Source organism: Phalacrocorax carbo, chromosome 13 (assembly GCF_963921805.1).
Source record: "Phalacrocorax carbo chromosome 13, bPhaCar2.1, whole genome shotgun sequence".
Classification (NCBI taxonomy): domain Eukaryota; kingdom Metazoa; phylum Chordata; class Aves; order Suliformes; family Phalacrocoracidae; genus Phalacrocorax; species Phalacrocorax carbo.
In genome coordinates this window covers 1,065,728-1,085,802 of record NC_087525.1, presented here as the reverse complement: position 1 = coordinate 1,085,802, position 20,075 = coordinate 1,065,728, and the positions used below count along the sequence as shown (strand labels likewise).

The following is a 20,075-nucleotide window of genomic DNA, read 5'->3' as shown; positions in this document are numbered from 1 at the left end:
TAGAGTAACAGGGAACTTTTTTGCTTTAGTTTCAGAAACTGCCTATCATTTTACCACAGAATTGTCGGAGATAATGTGCGGAATTTCCACTTTGCTTTTGAAAACTGGCTAGTTTTTGACATTGGTGTTTGAAACAAAATGGCTCTGCTAACTACTTGTATGTTATGTTGGAGAGACAGTCAATGCCTGAGTTGTAATCGATACATATTTCTTTAAAATTTTCCCCCGAGAACCCTATCAGTTTTTCTCAAGAGCCTTTTCTTTTTCCCCTCACAAACTCTCCACTTCACTTTAATATTTTTGTCCAAAGTTTAGACTGTTGTCCACAATAGCCAACATGCTGGAAGACAAATTTTTAGGCAGTTTATTTCATTTTGTAAATTCAGCGTATAGATGGAAACTGCAGAACAGATGGAAGAAATGCTCTTACAGATTTGTGAACAGTGCAATCAAAGACATAGCTAGTTAGTGCCTGGCAAGGTTTTGCTATGACTTTTGTCATTTGAGAGATCTCTTGCTAAGGATGGGTGAACTGGTTTTAAAAGTGAGAGAAGAACTAGCTCATGTAAGATTCTTCATAAGAGCTCTTAAATTCTTTTCTTATTTGTTGCCTATTGTCCGTTATGCCCTGCTGAAGTTCGGTGCAGTGGTTTGGTAACAGATAGCAACGTGCCACAATACAGACCAGCTCTGTGAATGGAGTAATTTAGCACAGCCTGTTTACTACAGCGGAGGATGCAGCTCTGAGGACCTTTGGTCTGTTTTCTGTTTGCTTTAGTATTCCCCTGGTGGTGAACTGGGCTCCAGACCGAATATTTCAGAGGCTAATCTTCTGAGCCTACCCTTCTGCACTATGGATGGTTGGGGTTTGGTGGGTTTTATTTAATTTTGTTTTCCAGTAATTTAAGATAAGTAAATTTAAATCTGGGTAATGCATGTGTGTGTGTATATATATCTATAGCTATTTATATTCAAAAAATAATAATTTGGGAGCTGTATTTTAGCCTAAGACAAGACTAGCATGCAAAGCAGAACCTGAAAGGTAGTATAGATTAACCTTAAATTTGTTTTAATCTCATTAAGACTGAATGTACATTTTTTAAAGTTCTCTTGAACTTTGGAAATTGACTCTGCCCAATTCTCAGCCAGTAACTTCCACACACAATGTACTCAGTTTAAAATTAAGGCATATTTTTAGTTTGTAGCTTCCAGGTTCTTTACAGTCACTTCAGCACAAAAAAGTCAATCCGTCTTATTTTGTTTTCATTAATTATTATCGATAATCATCATGTCCGTGGTTAACTGTGGAGCTACATTGTCTTCTGGTCTCAGTCCCTTCTTATCAGTCTGTTCTCTTTAATGAAAAAGCATTGATGTAATTAACAGGGATTTAGGAAAAATAATTCTACAGCTCACACATGCAGACGCACACACACACCAAGAAGCTAGCTCTGAGCAATATTGGTTCTACAGACATAAAGGCAATAATAAGAGGCAGCAATCAGCCATTTCAGGCTGAGCAAGCAATTGTGAGAGATTGGAGTTGGGACTCTAAAATATGTGTGTTCTTAGCAGAATGCAAGGGCTTCCTGAAGATGGATAATGATAACTGCAGATGTGGAGCTGCAGAGGAATAAGTTTTCTACAAGGATGTTCCAGAAGAGCAAAACTAAAATTCCTGGAGGTGAAATACTTCTCCTCAGACAGTTTGCCTGACATGTTCATAAAGCATTGTTTACTCATTGAAGTTCCTTTAGCTTAGCATTGGAGGCTGGTTTAGTTCCCCAACACTTCTCTTGAGATTAAATAAATACATTTTGCAGAGTGGTTTTTAAATACCTGAGTAGCAGGATCTCAAGAAGTTGCTTCACTTATTTACTTAACTGAAGTTGCTTCAGTTACTTAGTTTTGCTTTTGCATTACTTAAGTTCATGTTTTACTTCTCCCCAAATCCTTCTTTGCCTGCTTCTGTTTCTGTTAAGAATGTATGCAAATGGAGCACATCTAGGATGTTTCATGGTGAGAACCTCATAGGGACTAGTCTCTTATTTACCTGGCACAAAGCATGATTTAATCATAATCTATGAAAACAATAGTTTAAAGAAAAGCCTTAGTGCTAATGTGGAATTCAGCAAAAAATCAATTCTCTTGGTATGAGAACTGAAGAGTGTGGTTTAAAGTATTCATCTAGTGCTTAAAGAATTTCAGCTCTCTTGGCCTGTGTCATTGCTCTAAATACATGGATATTTCTTTGGTATGATGGTGAACTTTGTTCCTTATGGATTACAATGAACTCTGTATGAAAATTAAGGGAAGGAGCCTTTTTACTGGTGTAACCATTCAACTTTTTACAAAAGGCTTTACCATTATTTTCAGCAAACACTTAAAAATTTTGGTAGAAGCCTATGCATTCAGGCAGTCAATGTTCATGGCCTGTTTTCTCCAAAAGTGATTGAATTGTGGTTGTTCGTGGGTTTTTTTTACAGTTGATGCCCGTTTTTTTGGTTTCAGGAACAGTTATGCATTACTTCAATCTAAACCACAGACTCTGATACATGGTATGTAGGTATAACCTGTAATGTGAATTCACTGTGGTTATAGGAATGTCTCATAATGGGGAACTTGCCCTTTGAGAGGACAATTTTAATCTTCCTTCTAACCAAATTCCTATTCTAGGTCTCCAGAATGGTTGCACACTGATGGTCTTAAAATGATTCTTCTCCCCCATATTGGGGAAGTGGCTTTCCCTGTAAAATCTACCTCCTCTTCAACATACTTGCAAACTTGTTTTGTCTCTTAAAAAAAAAAACCAACACCAAAACAAACCCCAAGCACCCACCACAACCAACAAACCACAGCCCCCACCGCCAACAAAAAAGCAACAAACTGTGCAAAACCACCTCCCCACAAAAAAACAGCCAGGAAAAAAAAAAAACAACCACCCACCATCAGCTTCTCCTTTGGCAAGATACTCTTGATAGAAGGTTAGTGCTTGCTGATAAAAGGCAAGCAGAAGCTGCTTATGATCCATCTTCAGCGCCTGGGCTTCAGAAATTGCTTTGACTCTCAGCTTCTTCCTTTGGGCTCTGCAAATAATGAAGCAGTTATTGCTGTGCTAGGGCTGTCTATATTCCACACTGGATATGTGGAAGGCCATGGATGCATAGCCTTTGCCCATGGAAGCAAAAATGCCAGCATTGCTACTGTCAGTAGTCTTTTATGCTGAAATAAATCTTTGGTTCTACCACTCTGACACTTGAGCTTTGGCTTTCTAGTTTTATCTGACTTTATCTGACTTTCTAGTTTTATCTGACTGACTCTGAGACTTCATCTCATAAGGGGTGAACTGTGTGGGACCACACTCTTTTCTGCTGCTGAAAAAGTTCATAGTAATATGTCACAGTGGAGGTTTTTAACAGAAGTATCATTCAATGTGATGAATAATAGAAGCATCACCGCTGGGAAGACAACAGCACTAGAAAGGGTGCTCATGTTTAAAATGGAAAAAAAAATCATAGTGAATGCAAATAGGCATTTATTGGAAATGGGGAGTCTTAGCTGTCTTGTTAGGCATTTCTAAAAATGAGAATGAAATAACTTTGTCATTGTTGGTCTTAAGATGTGAAGGTTGAAAATAATTGAGATAGAAAAATAACCTAATACAATAATCCTGGTATTTTCAGCGCTTGACATAGTTACAAAGAATTAGACCAAGTAAGGAATTAAAGCTCATAACTAACAAGCAAGAACACCCAAAAGGCAGGAGCAGAGTTGAGAGATGCGGGAAGCTTGGAGAGAGATGTACTAGGACAGCACAGGTCCGGATGGCAGTTTTTTACTCTCTGGGATGGAAGTACAGCTAAAATGGTTGGCTAGGGACAGGAGACAGAACTATTCAAGGACAGAAAGGTAGGTCAGACAGAATTATTCAAGAATGTGAGAATTCTAACAGCCAGGGGAAGCAGCACTGTTTCTCGAGTAATTACTCTTTGGTCACTGAGCAGCATTGCCAGGCATCCTGCAGCAGGGGTATGTAGATTACTTTATTTTGTCTTTGGAATTAGGTGAAGTCATCAACGGCACAGAAAACCTTCTCGTGTTGGAAACAGTGGCGCTCTTTCCTCAAAAACTCCCTTCACCAGTGCCCCCCACATCCCATCTATTGCACGGGTTTTTTATTATTATTTTGGTCAGCTTTTCATAATTTGTGCTACAGTGGAAAATCAACAGCTCAGATTGCTGTCTGTAAGAGAAAGGGGGGTCAGCTCATGGTCAAAAGTTGCTTATTTACTCAGCATTTCAATTTAGAATTGTTATTGCTGCCAAGAGAGTGAGTTTTCTAAGAATATTCACATTTTCTTTTATGATTCAATTCTTCTAACACCTCTGTGGCTTAACCCCAGCTGGCAGCTAAGCTCCACCTAGCCACTTGCTCACTTCCCCCTGGTGGGATGGGGAAGAGAATCAGAAGAGGAAAAGTGAGAAACCTCATGGGTTGAGGCAAAGACAGTGTAACAGGGAACGCAAAAGCCGCGCACACAAGCAGAGCAAACCAAGGAATCCATCCCCTCCCCCCGATGGGCAGGTGTGGCTCAGCCATCCCCAGGGCAGCAGGGCTCCATCACGCCTAACGGTGCCTGGGGAAGGCAAACGCCATCCCTGCCAATGTCCCCCCTTCCTCCTTCTCCCCCATCTCCATGTGCTGAGCGTGATGCCGTGTGGTATGTATGGGACAGCCCTGGGGGCAGTGGGGGTCACTGTCCTGCCCGTGTACCCCCAACCCCTTGTGCCCCCCAGCCCCTCGCTGGTGGGGTGGGGTGAGGGGCAGGAAAGGCCTTGGCTCTGTGCAAGCCCTGCTCAGCAGGAGTGAAACCACCCCTGGGTCATCAGTGCTGTTCCCAGCACAGATCCAGAACACGGCCCCATCCTAGCTGGTGTGGAGGAAATTCTCTCTATCCCAGCCAAAATCAGCACACCTTGACCATGTGAGGCTTTTCACAGGTACAAACCAATGGACAAGATCCCCATTTGTCTACTGGCTGAAACATATACCTGGCATTTTAAGCATTATTTGCAAAAAAATGTAACTGGCAAAATACAGATTTCTTGCAAAATGTCCTTTTTAAGCTGAGGACTAGTTTGGGAATGGAAGAGTGGTTTTCACTGTCAATTTCTATTGGTTTTTAAACACACTAGGGGTGGTTATTCTCCTCTCGGTGGATATTGAGTGAGAAGCAGTGGCAAGTAACAAGGTAAAATGTTTGTGTGACACCAAGCCACAAGTGCGTGTGCATATATATCTCAAGCTGCCTTCTGCTCTGCGAGTTTAACTCTTCTTGCCTTTCCTGCAGAGAAAACCTGTGCCATTTAGAGGGTCTGTCCAATGCTATTGCAGGAGAATTTTAATGGATAGATCTCTTTTTCCTGCTTCCCCCTTTCCCTGTGCAACCCCCACCCCCAGGAGTAACTACTGTAGCTTTTCAAATCTGTGGCCACAAAAGTACCATATTGTATACTGTTAAAGCATACTACATTTATAAAAGTATAATGTTAAATTTATCTTGCAATATCCATGGAATTTTCTCTTTGTTATTCATACTGGAAAATTCTATGGTATATCTTCAAAGACTCCTGTTAAGAGAGATGACATTGATATAATTTCTGGTTAGGTGACAACCAGCGGTCAGTGAACACAGTGACATTACTAACCTAATGTCACTCTGCAGAGATAATCCTCATGGAGTGTGTCATTAGAGACAAGTTTTGCCTGTAGAAGTGTTTTTACAGAGAATGCTTTTGTATGCTGTGAATAAGTGACATAAACACATCACTGGTGGGTGACTTAACAGTTGACATGGTAATAAATAATGTGGAAATCACTGTCAGGGAATTCTGCATCATTTGTTGCAGTCATGTACGTGACACTGTGTTAGTTTGTTACCCTCTGGCAGGAGTATTTAGAGACCACTCAGTGTCTAGCTTTGTGACTACCCTCAGTCATCTTATTAATTGTGCATTCCTTGTTTTGTGCTGCATCTTAAGCTGGACAGATACAATTATACGGTGAGATTTTTAAGCCCCCTTGTGCTGTATTATCAGTATTTTTTCATTGTTGAGGATTCTTAATTTTAGGTCAAAAACCTTGTTACTCTGACTTGGTCAGTGGTTAGCTAGTCAATTTTTGACAGCAAAAATTATTACCTAGACCAAAGGTCAATACTACAGAAGTAGTGTAGCTCACATTGCCCTGTCCTAATCAATTGAACTATACTAGACAATTCAAGATTGTAATAATACTCAGTCATGTTTAAGATGTAAAGAAAGTGGAATTTGGGAATTAAGCTACATAACTGTGATGGGATAGATAATTCTGCGTTTTATTCAGGGGTGTGAAGAAAGTGCAAGTAGACTGCCACTGCATCCTGCTGTAGACTGTAATTGCACACAGGCATTGGCCAAAGACTGACAGCCCTGCCGGTATGTCAGTGTGTTGCCACTGACTGCAGTGAAATTCCTACTAATTTGCACCGGCACGAGTAAAGGGGAATTTGACCCAAGTTTCTTGGTTAGTTAACTAGTCTGCTACTTAAAGGCTGTCGCCTGCCCCGTTGAATTTGCTGCTGCTGCACAACAGTAAGAACTGCTGTTATATTTTGTTCCTGCAGTCTTTAATGACTAGTTGCTTGTTACTGCTCTTGGGTGTTAATCTACGGTGGGCCTCAGTTAACTTCACAGCTGCCAAGGTGAAAATATTGCTTGCAAAAGCAATTCTGATGGTTATGAAAGAGCAGTCACTTCTTTTAAATATATTTAAAACTCTTAATTTCAGTGGAAGTACAGCAGTTTACTTCAGCTGAGAATTTGGCTAATTGTTGTATTTGTGTTCTATTTGTACAATCAGAAATGATGCTGCAGTACCGTGTCCCGGGGAGAAAGTAAGCCATCCACGGGAAACTTGCATGCAATATTCCTTGAAATTATGTAAGAACATTGTTTCTACTGTTCTGTTCTTTAAGAACCACATGTTTCAAAGACCTCTCTAAACTTTCTAATCTCCTTATGTGGAGAAGCTTTGTAGCACTTTACATTACCTGACTTTTGTGTAGAAAATTCATTTAAAGCATACAAAAATAGAGGGGTTCCCCTTTTTTACCAGTGACTTTCTTCAGGATCCTGTGTTTCACTAGTTTTAATACTGTCTATGCATCACTGTTTATCTCTTAAAGCTGGCTCTGATAGGTAGCTTGCTGCAGACAGATGTAGATTACTTAAACTTTTCCCTACTAGTATTTTCTTACAGCTTTTTATGTTCACTGCGAAGTCTGACTTGGACTCAAATCTAGAAATTACAAGAGTCAAGGAAGTCATCAGCTGACTGTCAGTTTTATGTATGTGTTTGCTGAAGCTCGCTCTCAAAATGAAAAACAATTTCTTTTCCAGGTATCCTGCTTAATAGTCATTTGCAAAGCAGTAAAAATAGATGCCCTGTTTAGAAATTAAATAGCTCCAGAGTCTGGCCTGGCTTTACAGACCAGCATGGACGAGAATCTTCAGGTAAACCGAATAACTTAAGTAAACGTCACTTCTCTGAATGGGTTAACTTCAAAAAATTAATTATAACCACAATGTGATTTAAAATTTTTTCTTGTTGTTAAAATAGTTGATATTCATACCTTAAACAATGATACTTGCTCCAATCTCTTGCCCAGTTTGCTGTTACTCAGGGACCCACTTAACTGTGTTGCTTTGTCAAGTGTTTTCTCCCAGTTTGTTCTGTAAATGAAACCTATAGTGTACAGCCTTGCTTACGTCTGTAGTATCTTTGCCAATATGTGAGGCTTTATATATACTATACTTTTCTTTCCTCTGACAGATTAAATCTGTGACAATTAAAACTGATGCCAACTTTGGTCTGTGGGTTAGCTGAGGTGTTTGAAGTGTGCAAAGGGAGGTGATACACCAAATGGCCAAGCTGCCAGGTAGCCTGTTCATTGCATGCTGCGGGCCTGGGTTCCAGCATCCATCAGAGGAATCGGAGGTCTCTGAATCCCACTCTTCCCCACCCCACCTACTTTTTGTGGAAGTGATGGGGAATATTTGCTGGCATGAGTTTCATGTGGGAGGCATATATCTTAAAATATCACTTTAAATTGTATAAGAAATTAAAGGGGAACAATTACTCGTGAAGTCAACATCAGTTTTAGATTTAAGTCTGCCATAATTTTGAGGAACTCAGTTTTTTGTTTGTTTCCTTCAATATGGACTGGAGGTGGAGTGATAAATGTGAACTCGTCTATTATTGGGGAGGGTAATGTCATATTGCCTTGAAACTACGTAAAATTCTTTAGTTTGAATTATAAGCAGATATTATTTCTGTAGCTGTGATTTGCTCTCCTTCCCACTATGGATGCAGTGTGTGAAGACCCTGAATCTACCTGGAAAATCACATTATAGATCAGAGTTAAGCGCTTTGTTACCTTTCACAGAGACTTCTGCATTACATTCAGTCATTGTTCTTCATTGTGTTGCTGTGGGTTGCGGTTTTTTTAGTACTGCGAAAGATTCCAGCATGCTTTTTGGCCACTGTTGAAACTGGTTAAGCTAATTAGCGGTGAGTGGTTTTGGTTACTTGGATTATTTATATCTTTCACTTATTGTATGGATAGAAACATAAAAGCTTTTAAGCCTAACACCTCTGTAATAAAAGGATCTTGATTTAAGTAATATTTTTAAGACGGGGCCTCCATAGTTACAAAGGAACTCAGGGGTAAGAATTGCAGATGATTCTTTTCTGTTCTGATAGGAGCTCTTCTAATTTTTTTGACAGAGTTGCGGTGTAATCATGCAGGCAGGTGCAGAGTTATGCTGGCATGTACATAAGGAACCCATTTACTGGGTCACGGTCACTTTAACAGCAGGGAGCTTGACTCCCTGAGGTGCCTCTAAAGCATTTCAGGATCACTGAGTCAGGACTAAATAACACCCAGCTGGGTAAGAACCTGTCAGATAATCCAGCTAATAGCTGGCTTAGTTATCAGTGCCCTTCTCTATCTGCCTCCTCTTCCCCTGCCTTTCTGAATGTATGATGCATTTCCCACAACATCATGTTTAAAAGCCTCAATAATCCTGTAATGGCAGCTGATGGAGACCTTTTATATGTTGATTCCTTTTTGCCTTGGTTTCAGAAAGATGGTGAAAGTTTGCATGATGAAATCTTGGTTAGAATGGCTTTTTTGTGTGTGTGCAGGTGTATTTCAGGTAGGATTTCTACTCTTTGGAGGGGCATAATTCTAACAGTCAGCATTAATGTAATTGCTTCTGGAAGAAATGTCATCTTTTTCCTCTGTGAGAATGCAACTATGGCATTAGTGTAATTGCTTCTGGAAGAAATGTCTTCTTTTTCCTCTGTGAGAATGCAACTATGCAACCAAATTTTTCTGTGAGCGTGCCCATTTCATAAATATGTCTGTTCTTCATGCCTTTAAGGTCAGTGACACAAAGTCGTGAAGTTGCAGAGCATGAGCATGTCCACAGCAGACTTGTGAATATTCATATAGAACTTTATAATAAGTTTCTTGCTCAACCAAAAACCTTGCCTATTGCTAAAGGCCTGCTTACATGAGGAAATATTGCTGCTGTTTTTAAAGGGAGTTGGACCAAATCTCAAGACTGTTAAATAGCTGCTATTGTTTCTTATTAGTTAACACTGGTATAGTGTTTTAAAATACCCATGTGGCTCCATAACTACAAACATTTTATTACAGGATTCTGTACTCCAAATCAGATTTCTTCATCCTGGAAGGTAATTGTGCCTAAAAAGAAAAAAAATCAAGTTCAGGGGTAGAATATAAACTTTTATGTTTAACCGTAAAGGTCCAGAACGGCCACACTTCTACATGTAATTAACTTTACTTACAAGTATGCCACAAATTCAGAGAGAGGTTTTTTCTTCCATGTCTTCGTTTAGCCCATTCTGTTGCTTCCTTGTCTCAGAATGTTTAACTTCACAGGCTATGCTTCGTGGAAGATAACATTGATACTGAATTCCATATAACAATCTAGAATATAGAACAAACCTAATTAAATGTTCAAATAACTGATGCTATAAGGTAACTTGGCATGTTTCTATTGATCTAAAGGTGATGACACTCTACTTCATAAAAAATGCTAATTCAGAAATCTTTAAAAGACTTTGGTCCCCTCAAAGGAGATTAAAGACTGTCTAAATATGCTGTGGTATAGCATAGGTAGGAGAATCTTTCAGCTAACATTGAGTCGCAAACTAGTTCCAGATATGCATGTTCAAGGTAATACTGACTTGCTTTTGCCACGTTGTTTCAACATGTTTTCAGAAACTGTGAATACTGTTGGCGTCGGACTTACCAGCCTGCAGTTGTCAGACCTGTCAGTCCCATATATCTGCACTGTACTCACTAACCTTTAGATAGCTGGCCAGTCCTGAATGTAAATTAAGACTGCCTTTAACTTCCAAGCCTGCCTTTGCAGTTAGAGTGACTTGCATCCTTGCCCTTGCCCAGGATACAGGTCAAACAGCTTGTGATCAGCTTTTTGTGAAGTTGCCTCAAACATGTTTCCTATTTTCTAGGTATACAGGCAGCCCTGATTCTGGTACTTGCCAAGTTTTGAGTCAGTTTGCAATCTTCCTGCTGTCCGAGCATAGTTCTGTGTAATACATTTATCTTTTCATTTAGTGTATTTTTACATCCTGCTGTATCTGGGTGCAACAGGGTACTGTCAGCTTTGTCAGTTTGACCTTCAGTGCTGCTATAAAGTACTTAATTCTTGGCTAATCAGACTGCTTAATTAGCTGAGTATTCTTAACTTGGTAAATTTAAATAGAGGGGTTGTAGCATCCAGTGTAACTGTACTTAAGAAAACTGCCTTAACTATTTTCAGTCTTTCTTATCAGAATTTTAGCCAGACTGAAAATCTGTCAAGGTTCAGTCTGAATCAAATCAACATAGTTAATGCTTAGGCTAGGCTTTTTCTCTGCTCTGTGCTAAAATACTGTGTGCAGTTCTTGAATTTGGTGTCTTATTTGCAGTGCAGAAAGTGGGCGGCTTTGAGCAGACCATAGGCAAATGCGCACAGCATCTGAAGGGGAGGAATACCTTGCTGTTGTTCTGTAGAAACACTCTCTGGGAAATGAGAAAGTGGCATTAATGGGTTCCAAGAGACATGATGAAACCATATTGTTCTGCTGGCAGAAAGGAGATGGCAGTAGGAAAGATCAGACGGTGGGTGTAAGCTAAACGTATCGCATGACGTTTGACAGAGTGGAAGATGTATGTTGTAGACACATGGAAGCAAAGAGAGGAAAAAGCAGTCAGGAATCCATTGTGTGTAGGTAATATGCTAGCAGGCTATGATGATCCCATTGAAATGTCTTGTACACCTTCTGGATAAGTTTTCCTTTGTAGGTTCTACTAGTTTCCCATCAGAAGCAGGGCTTTTCTTTCCTTGGCACCTTTGCCCTTCAGTCCCAAGTGTGTTGCTACCTGGCCTCTTCATACCCGAGTTCAAGGCTAATCTTGTTCCCGTCTAATGCTTGTTGACTATGTCTCAGCTCCCCAGAGGTACTTCAGTGTCTGTCCTGCAGCTGGATCCTGTTCCATATCTTTTCCTTCAAATACATGTCAATAAGAGGTTTTGTACAGTTAGGTTTCAGTAAGCAAAACATATCTTTAAATCCTCCACAGAGGCTTATTCTGTAACAGCAATAATGCAGGAGAGAATAAATACGTCTCTGTGGCAAACTCTGAAGTCTGCTAGGCAACCCCCTGGAAAAGAGTCTTATTAGTGCTTTTGGAATGAAATGTTGCCTTTACTGTGACAGAGCTGTGAACTTGGAATTGTAAGTGGAAACCAACTGTGTTTGTAGGACCTGGGAATTTCAGTTCTTAACTCGTGGTGACAAAGGAAGCAGGACTGGGTTTTCTGGGAGCCAGTGTGTCGTGACCAGCTACATGCCATTACTAATAAAAGGGCCTAAAGGGGTAGGAAATAAAGCTGATAGGGCAAGTGACTTTCATTTCCAGGATCATGGGGAGTCTAACTGGGTAGTTCTGGGAAATCAGGCTGGTAGTAATGCCTATGATCATCTGTAGCTAATCTGCAGCCACTGTGATGCTTTGGAGTTAGAACATTTTGCTCTGTTGGTATGAAAGTAAAAAGATCCCTCTTTTCAGGGTGGAGTCTGGGATCAGCTGTTACAGGACACTGCACCTCGCCCCGCCTCTTCTCCAAGTCATATTATAATGATAGCAGTATATTCAGGGCTATGAGTTTCAGTGTTGCGGAATTTAAGTGATGTGTCTCTGACAATCCCACAGACAAGGTGAACTTTTCACAAACAGTTAATCCTAACACAAGTTACCAGGCATCTGCTGTGGCTGGCTGGGCACGCATGTGAACATTGACTGAAATGTTGCGACTTCTTACTCATGCAAACACACCTGTATTATTGTCATTATGCCAATTAAAGAGTTCAAGTTGCAGAAGTCATTTATGTTCAGCATGTGCACACCTTGAAATCCCCCAAGTGCTACAAACTGAAGGTATCTTCACTTCTGGAAAGCTGCTAGTTAAAGACATTATGCAAAAAACGAGACATGAAGTTAGTCTTGATCAAGGCTCTGGGCTCATGTATTTGCCATGCTTGGTGAGACACAATTTTTTACCATTTTCTGATATATTCTCTGTGACACATAATCATTGATTTGTCGTCTACTATTTTCAGGATTTAAAGATACATAGTGAATCTGAAGAAATAGCAAGAGTTGAAAGATGCCACTTCTATCAAACTTGGTATTTCACTGGTTAGTAATGCTCTTCCTCAATTTACCTTCCAAGTAAGAGGCTGGTGCATTGGCTATAGGCCCCAAGCTCATGCTGGGATGTGACCGTGCTTTTGGAAGAGTCAAGTTTAAGGTGTGACACTAAGTTACTGTGCTCCAGAAACAGATAAGAGAAAGAGAGTGGAGAGGTGCACAGCTCTTACCTAATACACCCGCAGAAAAGCTAGAGCTGGGCTCTGAAGGGGTTTGTACGCTAGGGAGGTGTTGGCTTCCCAAATGCTGTGCTGGAAGGTGTCTTGTAGTGAAGTGGTAATTGCATTGTGCTGTGTCTAGGTGGTGGCTGGGAGAAATAGAGGCATCCCCTCCTGATACAGTTGCTTTGCCACAGGAGTTTAAAATAGTGGAGGTGTCCTATCTGTTGCAGGGTGATGTTGCATCATAATGCCCTCTTTGAGTTTTGCTATGCAGTAGCATTGCTTTTCATTGGCTTGATCTTCTAGAGAAAGTGGATTTTCTTGTTTTGCCTCAAAGGGTTATATTGTTTTACAATTAACTGAAAAATTAAGATGAAGAATTTAAATCTGTGATTCCCTTATCATTAAGAATGTGAGTTTGTATTGGTTTAAGTATGACTTTTCAAGGAGATAATGGATTGGTAGTGCCTGTTCTGCAGTGGGGTAGAAACCCATGTAGATGACTCTTGTTTCACCCTCTTACGACTAACTGCAGGGTGACTTAGAAAGCTTTAACCTCTCCTCACACTTCTTGTAGCCTTCCATCAAAGTCTATTCCCAGCCATGCCAAGTAATACTTCGTTTTATCCAGATATGAGTCAGGCTTATTCATTGCACTTATTCTTTAGTCTTTCTTGACCTGTTTCAATTTTAGTCAGCAGCAGAGTTATTGCCTACATGCTGATAGCTCTGTTGTCATTTTGCTATTGACTTTTTATTTTTACTAAAAAACCCCAAACCCAATCTTTTGTATTAAATTTCATTTTGAAGCCTTGAAGTATTTCCCCAGGTGTTTTGAGGATTTCTTGTAAAATGTTTATCTTGCAGGCTTCTTACAACACCAAAACGAAGGGCTGGGTTTTGGGGTCTGCTGCTGCACAGATACACAAGTGGGTTTGCGCTAGTTCTCCACAGCACTGTTACGACTGTTGCATGAACATAGAGACCAGGATGCTGTAGCTTTCAATATTATGCAGGGTCTTTCAGATTCACAAAAGATATCTAAGTGCCCAGATACCGCTAGCGGTCTCAATGTGCCTAACGTGCCTTTGGAGAAGCTAGTTAAATTCTTGGCAGGTGTCTTAATGAAGCAAGTTTCCATAATTAAACACAAGCCTTCCTAGATGCTCCCTTTACTCTGCTGTGTCCATTCAGGAGCTGAAATTACATGTATCTGGGCTAGATTTCCTGCAGATCTTCGCAATTTCTGGGCTTTCTCATTTCAAAGTATTGATTAATCAGACTTGTGATACCAGAGCACTTTGTATGCAGTAGAGACTGTGTTAATAATTGTTTTTCTAATTTTTTTGTTTTTGCAGTTGAAGGCTGCTTGGCGTTGCTGCTGATGGCTGCCCAAGGATTAGAAGTTCAGAGAAACTGATTCCTAGCTCTGTACATGAGACTGAAGACACGTTGCCACAGCAGTGTGTGGTATGGGCTGCTAAATATTTGGAGTTTTTTAGATGTTTTCCCTGTTGCCAATAAAAAGCCAGACACAGTGATCCTGTAGTGTGAGGCCCTGGGAGCTGTCTGGGCTTGTGTTTGTCGGAGCTGGTCGGGGCTCGTTTTCCTGTGGCCTCCCTGGGGCTGGCGTCACAGCCCTGGGGGTCGGTATGTGACAGACCACAGCCTGGTGTTGGCTGCGACTGGAGGAGGCGAGTGGGCACCTGCCTGGCTCTGGCTGGGATCCGGAGGGAGGAAGCAGCGTGTGATCAGAAAATGTGTGAAGATAAGCCCCTGTGGCCAAGGCTGAGCAGGAAGAGGTATTTCCCTGCCTGAGGCAATTGGACTGTAGAGTCAGGTGGACATACCAGGATGCCTTTGTGTAACACTTTCACCTGTGTAAGCAATGAGGTTTTTTTTTATTTAATAATATGACTAACAATAAATCTTTAGCTCCCTTTCAATGTTGTTCCCTTTTACCCATCATAAGTCTTTTATTGCCTTTAGAAACTCCTCTTTAATTGCAGAATGCTGAAGAAATAAACGGACTTAAACCAAATTCTGCTAAAACTCAACAGAGCTGTCTTGTTTAACTAATGCCAGGCTGCTCGCAATGTATGTACCCTCTTTGAACATATCCAGCCCTTTGGACCACGACCAGTAGTTGAACTGCATTATTTCATCAGATGAATCACCTAATTATTTTCTAGTTTCTAATAGGGGTGATTCTTCCATGTTTCTCCTTTTTGTTTTGTGAAACAAACTTGATATAGTTTAACTTTCTTTCAAATAGATTCTAATGAAAGCTAAGAGTTATCAAAGGAGTAACAGTCCTACCTTGTCTTTTCAGGCTTTATTGTGAAATATGTTTACATAATGCTGAACTGTTCATTCATTAAACATATGTTCAAATTTTTTTATTTAATGTATAATCACGAAGGCATAGATTTGAGGGAGGAATGTTAGCATTTCTGTTGAACCAAGTCTTTCTTAACCCCAAAACCCAAATGAGTTCTTGAAGGATTTAAAGATTTGGCTTATCAGAATACAAAAGGATGAAAGACAGGGTGACAAATACTAAGGGTAATAACAAAGAACTTCCTTTATAGCTTTTCAATCCAAGTCTGATTTTAAGCACTTTATACATCCTGCTGTGAAACAGATCCTGCTAGTGTATAAGAATATTTAAAGACAGACGCACAAACTATTCTTTTCCTATCTATTGAAACGTTGAAAATATCTGTGTGTTTTTAAGTATTGGCAGAAGAATTTTGAGTGAGCTGCTGTGACAGGAAATTACAAAATGAACCGCAGCCTTGAAATGTGATTTTGCCTTGCACGGATGGATCCTTTAAACTAAGGTCTGATTCCTTTGCAGAACAGGCCCCTTCTAGCTTTGAGCAGGAAGCCCAGGTGGGCTGGTAGGCACCATGGCACCCCAGTTTTGCTTTACATATGTGTACATCTGCAGAACAGCTCTACACAGAGCACACAGCAGTGAAGAGTGCCTCTTGGAAAGCATTCGTTACTGAGTGTGCTGATTTAGTGCACACATCTGCTCATGCAGTATAACCCTTGCAAGAAACGTTGATCTACTGGTTTTGTGCAGAGCCCACTCCAGGTGTGAGTATGTTTCCAGGAAGTATTCACCTGCAAAATGTCTGTGAAGCTGATTTATCTTCACCTGTACAAGTCTGACACCTGAGGGGTGTTCTGTGTTCATGCCTAACCTGTGCAGCCCATGTACAAGTTCCTATATGTGATCCTGTGAATGGAAGTAAAATGGAAGCATCAGCAATACTCAAATAATGCTCTGCTCGTCTGTTCCTCATGAGAAGTTCACCACCAACTTAGCAACGCACTTTGGAGTAAGTTGTTATCAAACACACCATTTACTGTCAGAGAGCAGCAAAAGAGTCATACCTCCTCATTCAAAAAGCAGATGAGAACTCACTTTGATGGTAGCTAACACGTACTGTCTTGCAAAGAAACGGGAAGTTGGGGAGTGATGTTTGTTAGCAAGAATTACCCATAGACCTAAAGAATGGCCAAAATACATTTCTGTGAATAGTCATTGTGCAATAACCCTCTCTGGTTGCTGTTTTGCTTCTGGCCTCTCAAATCTCGGTACAGAATAGGTCCTGGCTACTGCTTATTGGTCTATGTACATTCCAGTACATATAAATGTTTTGGGGGGAGCCTTGTACCATCCGCAGATGCGTAGCACAGTTGCTAAGCCACTGATTTTTTTTTTTTTTTTTTTCTTGAAAATCACTGCTTCAGAAGTGAAATCTAGCTTTATTTGTAAGCAATCTCCAGTGATGTTTTTATTTTGCCTCAAAGGTTGTGAATCCTGTAACTGTATTTGAGCGGATAACAGCAGCACAATCCATGTCGTGTGCTCCTACTCCGTACATCATCTTGGTACATTCACTCTGTAACTCTAAATTAAAAAATACTGTAGGAGAGCTGACACCAATGCTGTGAGAGCATTGTGTAGTAATTGCATAGTGTTCTAGAAAGTCCCCTGTGAGGTCTGCAAATGAGGAGGGCAGAGCTCTGTCGTGGTGGCAAAATATAGATCCAAGCAGGGCTTTCTGCAGTGGAAAGCTCTTGTTCGTTTCATGTATGAGTAAATTGTACAAATTAGTTTGTGAAGCCAAGATTTCTATTGGGCTTGTTAACTAAAAGAAATAGAGCAGAAAACAAATAAGCATATTCTGATTTACTGGGTGCACTTCAGTACATGCTCTGTGTTCCTTTGATTTGAAAATCTTTGGGGTGGCAGTGTTCCTACTCCCAAGTGAGTAGCAGACCTCCTGCTGTTTGTTATGTTACTGTTTATATTTTCTTTCTATTTTAAGTTGGGACAGTGCATGTCAGTCCTCCTTCACTAGTTCCATAGCTTTATCTAACTAAAGATGATCATAAAAACAACTTTTTTTTATCAGTATCTAAGAAAAAGATGTGAATGAGATTTGGTACCTCTCCTGTACGCATACATGCAGGCTGGACAAATGGGCTGACAGGAACCTCATGAGGTTGAACAAGAAGTGCAAAGTCCTGCCCCTGGGAAGGAACAACCCCAGGCACCTGTACATGCTGGGGCCACCCCGCTGGGAAGCAGCCTGATAGAAAAGGACGCGGGGTCCTGGCAGGTGCCAGGCTGACCATGAGCCAGCACTGTGCGCTTGCTGTGAAGAGGGTGAATGGTATCCTGGGCTGTTAGGCAAAGCTTTGCCAGCTGGCCAGGAGAAGTGATCCTTCCCCTCTACTTAGCACTGGTGAGGCTGCACCTGGAGCACTGTGTCCAGCTCCAGGCTGCTCAGTACAAGAGATAAGGACATACAGCAGAGTCCAGCAAAGGGCTGCAAAGATGATTAAGGGACTGGAGCACCTCAGATATAAAGAAGGGTTGATTAGAGATGGGACTGAGCCTAGAGAAGAGAAGGCACAGGGGGGATATTGCTGATGTGTATAAATACCTGAAGGGAGGGTGTAAAGAAGGTGGAGCCAGGCTCTTGTCAGTGGTGCCCAGTGACAGGACCAGAGGCAGTGGGCACAACCTGAAACATGGTAGGTTCCATGTGAACATCAGGAGATGCTTCTTTTCACTGTGAGGGTGACTGAGCATTTGAGCAGGCTGCCCAAGAGTTTGCAGTCTCAGTCCTTGGAGATACTCGAAAGCTGTCCGGACATAGTCGTGGACAACCTGCTGTAGGTGACTCTGCTTGGGCAGGGTGGCTGGACCAGATGACCTTCAGAGGCTCCTTCCACCCTCGGCCACAGTGCGATTCTGTGATATTAAGGTGGTTGAACAACTGACGGGCAGAGGTTTCCACTCTTATTTAGTTTTTGGAAATAAGTAACTTTTACTAAATGCTGTAATCAAATGTTATTTGACATTCAAATTCAATGTTGATGGTAAATTTCAGCATGTGTGTCTTGTTTTAAGTTTCTGACTGTATAATACATTTGAGCTTTCAAACAAACGCTGTATGTGCTGCAAATACGTGACTTTCTTGGATATGGATATGTTTGCTAGTGCCTGAACCTCCAGGTGATAGCAATGATTTCAAGTCCCTCAGGCAGTTATGCAAGTCTTATTAGGTGTTAGCGGTAACAAATGCTCTTAATGCATGCAACTAAGCTGGAAAAGCTGAAAAAACTCATGCAGGGTATTCCTGCCTTCAGCTGACAAGAGTGATCGCAGCTCCTTTATAGATATCTAAGTCACATTTCGTTTAACTAGATTGATGATAAGTTAGTCACAGCACTGGGGGTTCTCCACAGAATGCGTGACCCTGACAAAATATTTGGACACTTAGTCTGTGGTTCAAGCTGTCATGATGAGACGGCTATTGGGAGTTCAGCTGGCAGAAGCAGTTGACTCGAATAGAGCATATAAGCTGCAGCAGCAGAAGCTTCTCTAGTCTGTGTGGTGTTTCCAGTCACCTTGACTTCCAGGGTGGGCTGTCTGATAGTGCAACTTGAAACAGCTCAAAATAATCTAGAGGAGCCTAGAAATTGCAAAAGGGGCAAAATTTTTAAACTGCAGAAGAGATTTAGGAGCCAAACTCTCACATGAGCTTGAACCCATGAGAAAATCCCCATGTTACTTCTCATCCCAGTCATCTTCTGTTTGCCAACAACTACAGCCAAGCCTTTCTTAATTTAGGTATATTTCTTAGATGGAAAGGTCTACAGGGGAAAATATGGTAGTAGTTTCAAGGCTCATCAGCTTTCCAGCTGCTCATCAGCTTTCCAGCCTATCTGAAGGGTCATGGAAACAGTTTGCTTAATACTTTGCATGGGACAGGGCATAGTAGGTTCCAGTTAGCTGCAAGTGTCGTTAATTCTACTAACAATACAAAGCAAACCTGAAAGCCCCTGTTAGTTGTTATTTTGGGGTCAAGGTATTCACCCTTAGGATGCATTCAATCAAGGAAAAATTTTACAACCCTGAGCAAAATTATACCACTTGAATATTTATTCTTTGAAGGATTTCTGCTGGGTTTAGCTTAAATTTTGGAGGTAAACAGTGCATTACTAGAGCTTGACATTATGCTAAATTAAATATTTATGTTAAATTTAGTTTGTGTACCTGCATAAAATAATGAATTAAAGCAGCCTTCCTCTGGCTTAGTCAGTAAACACTTATCTACCAAGTGAGGATCTGTGGAGGGGGAAGGGAAGTTGCAACTTCATCCACTGAATAGGACTTTTGCCAATATCATTTGACAATAGGACTAAAAAGGGGTAAACGACAGGACTTTTGCCACTGCGTTGTCCTGGCAGAGCAGGGTCGTAGGAAGCAGAGCAAGATATGAAAATGTGGCCCAGACTGAGCAGGAGGAGATGTTCCCCGCTAGATCTGCCTGTGGAGGCCTGAGGCTGTAAAGTCTTTAACCCTGGGGATGTAGAAAGGAGTGCAGCGCCAGAGAACACACTAGATGCCAGGAAGTTTTTTGACTAAATTATCTGTATTAGTAATGAGAATTCTTAATATTCATACTGGCAATGAGGTTAGTTAGATTCCTGTAATGAGACTGTAATTTTACCAGTCCAGTAGTCCAAACGC

The 20,075-nt window shown here is 41.0% G+C and overlaps 1 protein-coding gene across 3 annotated transcripts in view; it reads left to right on the top strand.

Moving 5' to 3' along the window:
* LOC135315572 (protein ELYS-like) overlaps window positions 1–15,053 on the top strand; it is a 31,981-nt gene extending 16,928 nt beyond the window's left edge. For 2 of the 3 annotated variants that reach the window (XR_010375051.1, XR_010375050.1), the window contains one exon: window positions 2,677–2,694. Coding sequence is in view for 1 of the 3 variants with exons in the window: in XM_064464523.1 (XP_064320593.1) it covers window positions 12,761–12,839; window positions 14,371–14,432 (141 nt within the window). In the remaining 2 variants the exon portion in view is untranslated. Of the gene's footprint in view, window positions 1–2,676; window positions 2,695–12,760; window positions 12,840–14,370 lie in introns of those variants that run through there. The other variant, XM_064464523.1, reaches the window with a different exon arrangement.
* The last annotated feature ends 5,022 nt before the right edge of the window (window positions 15,054–20,075 follow it).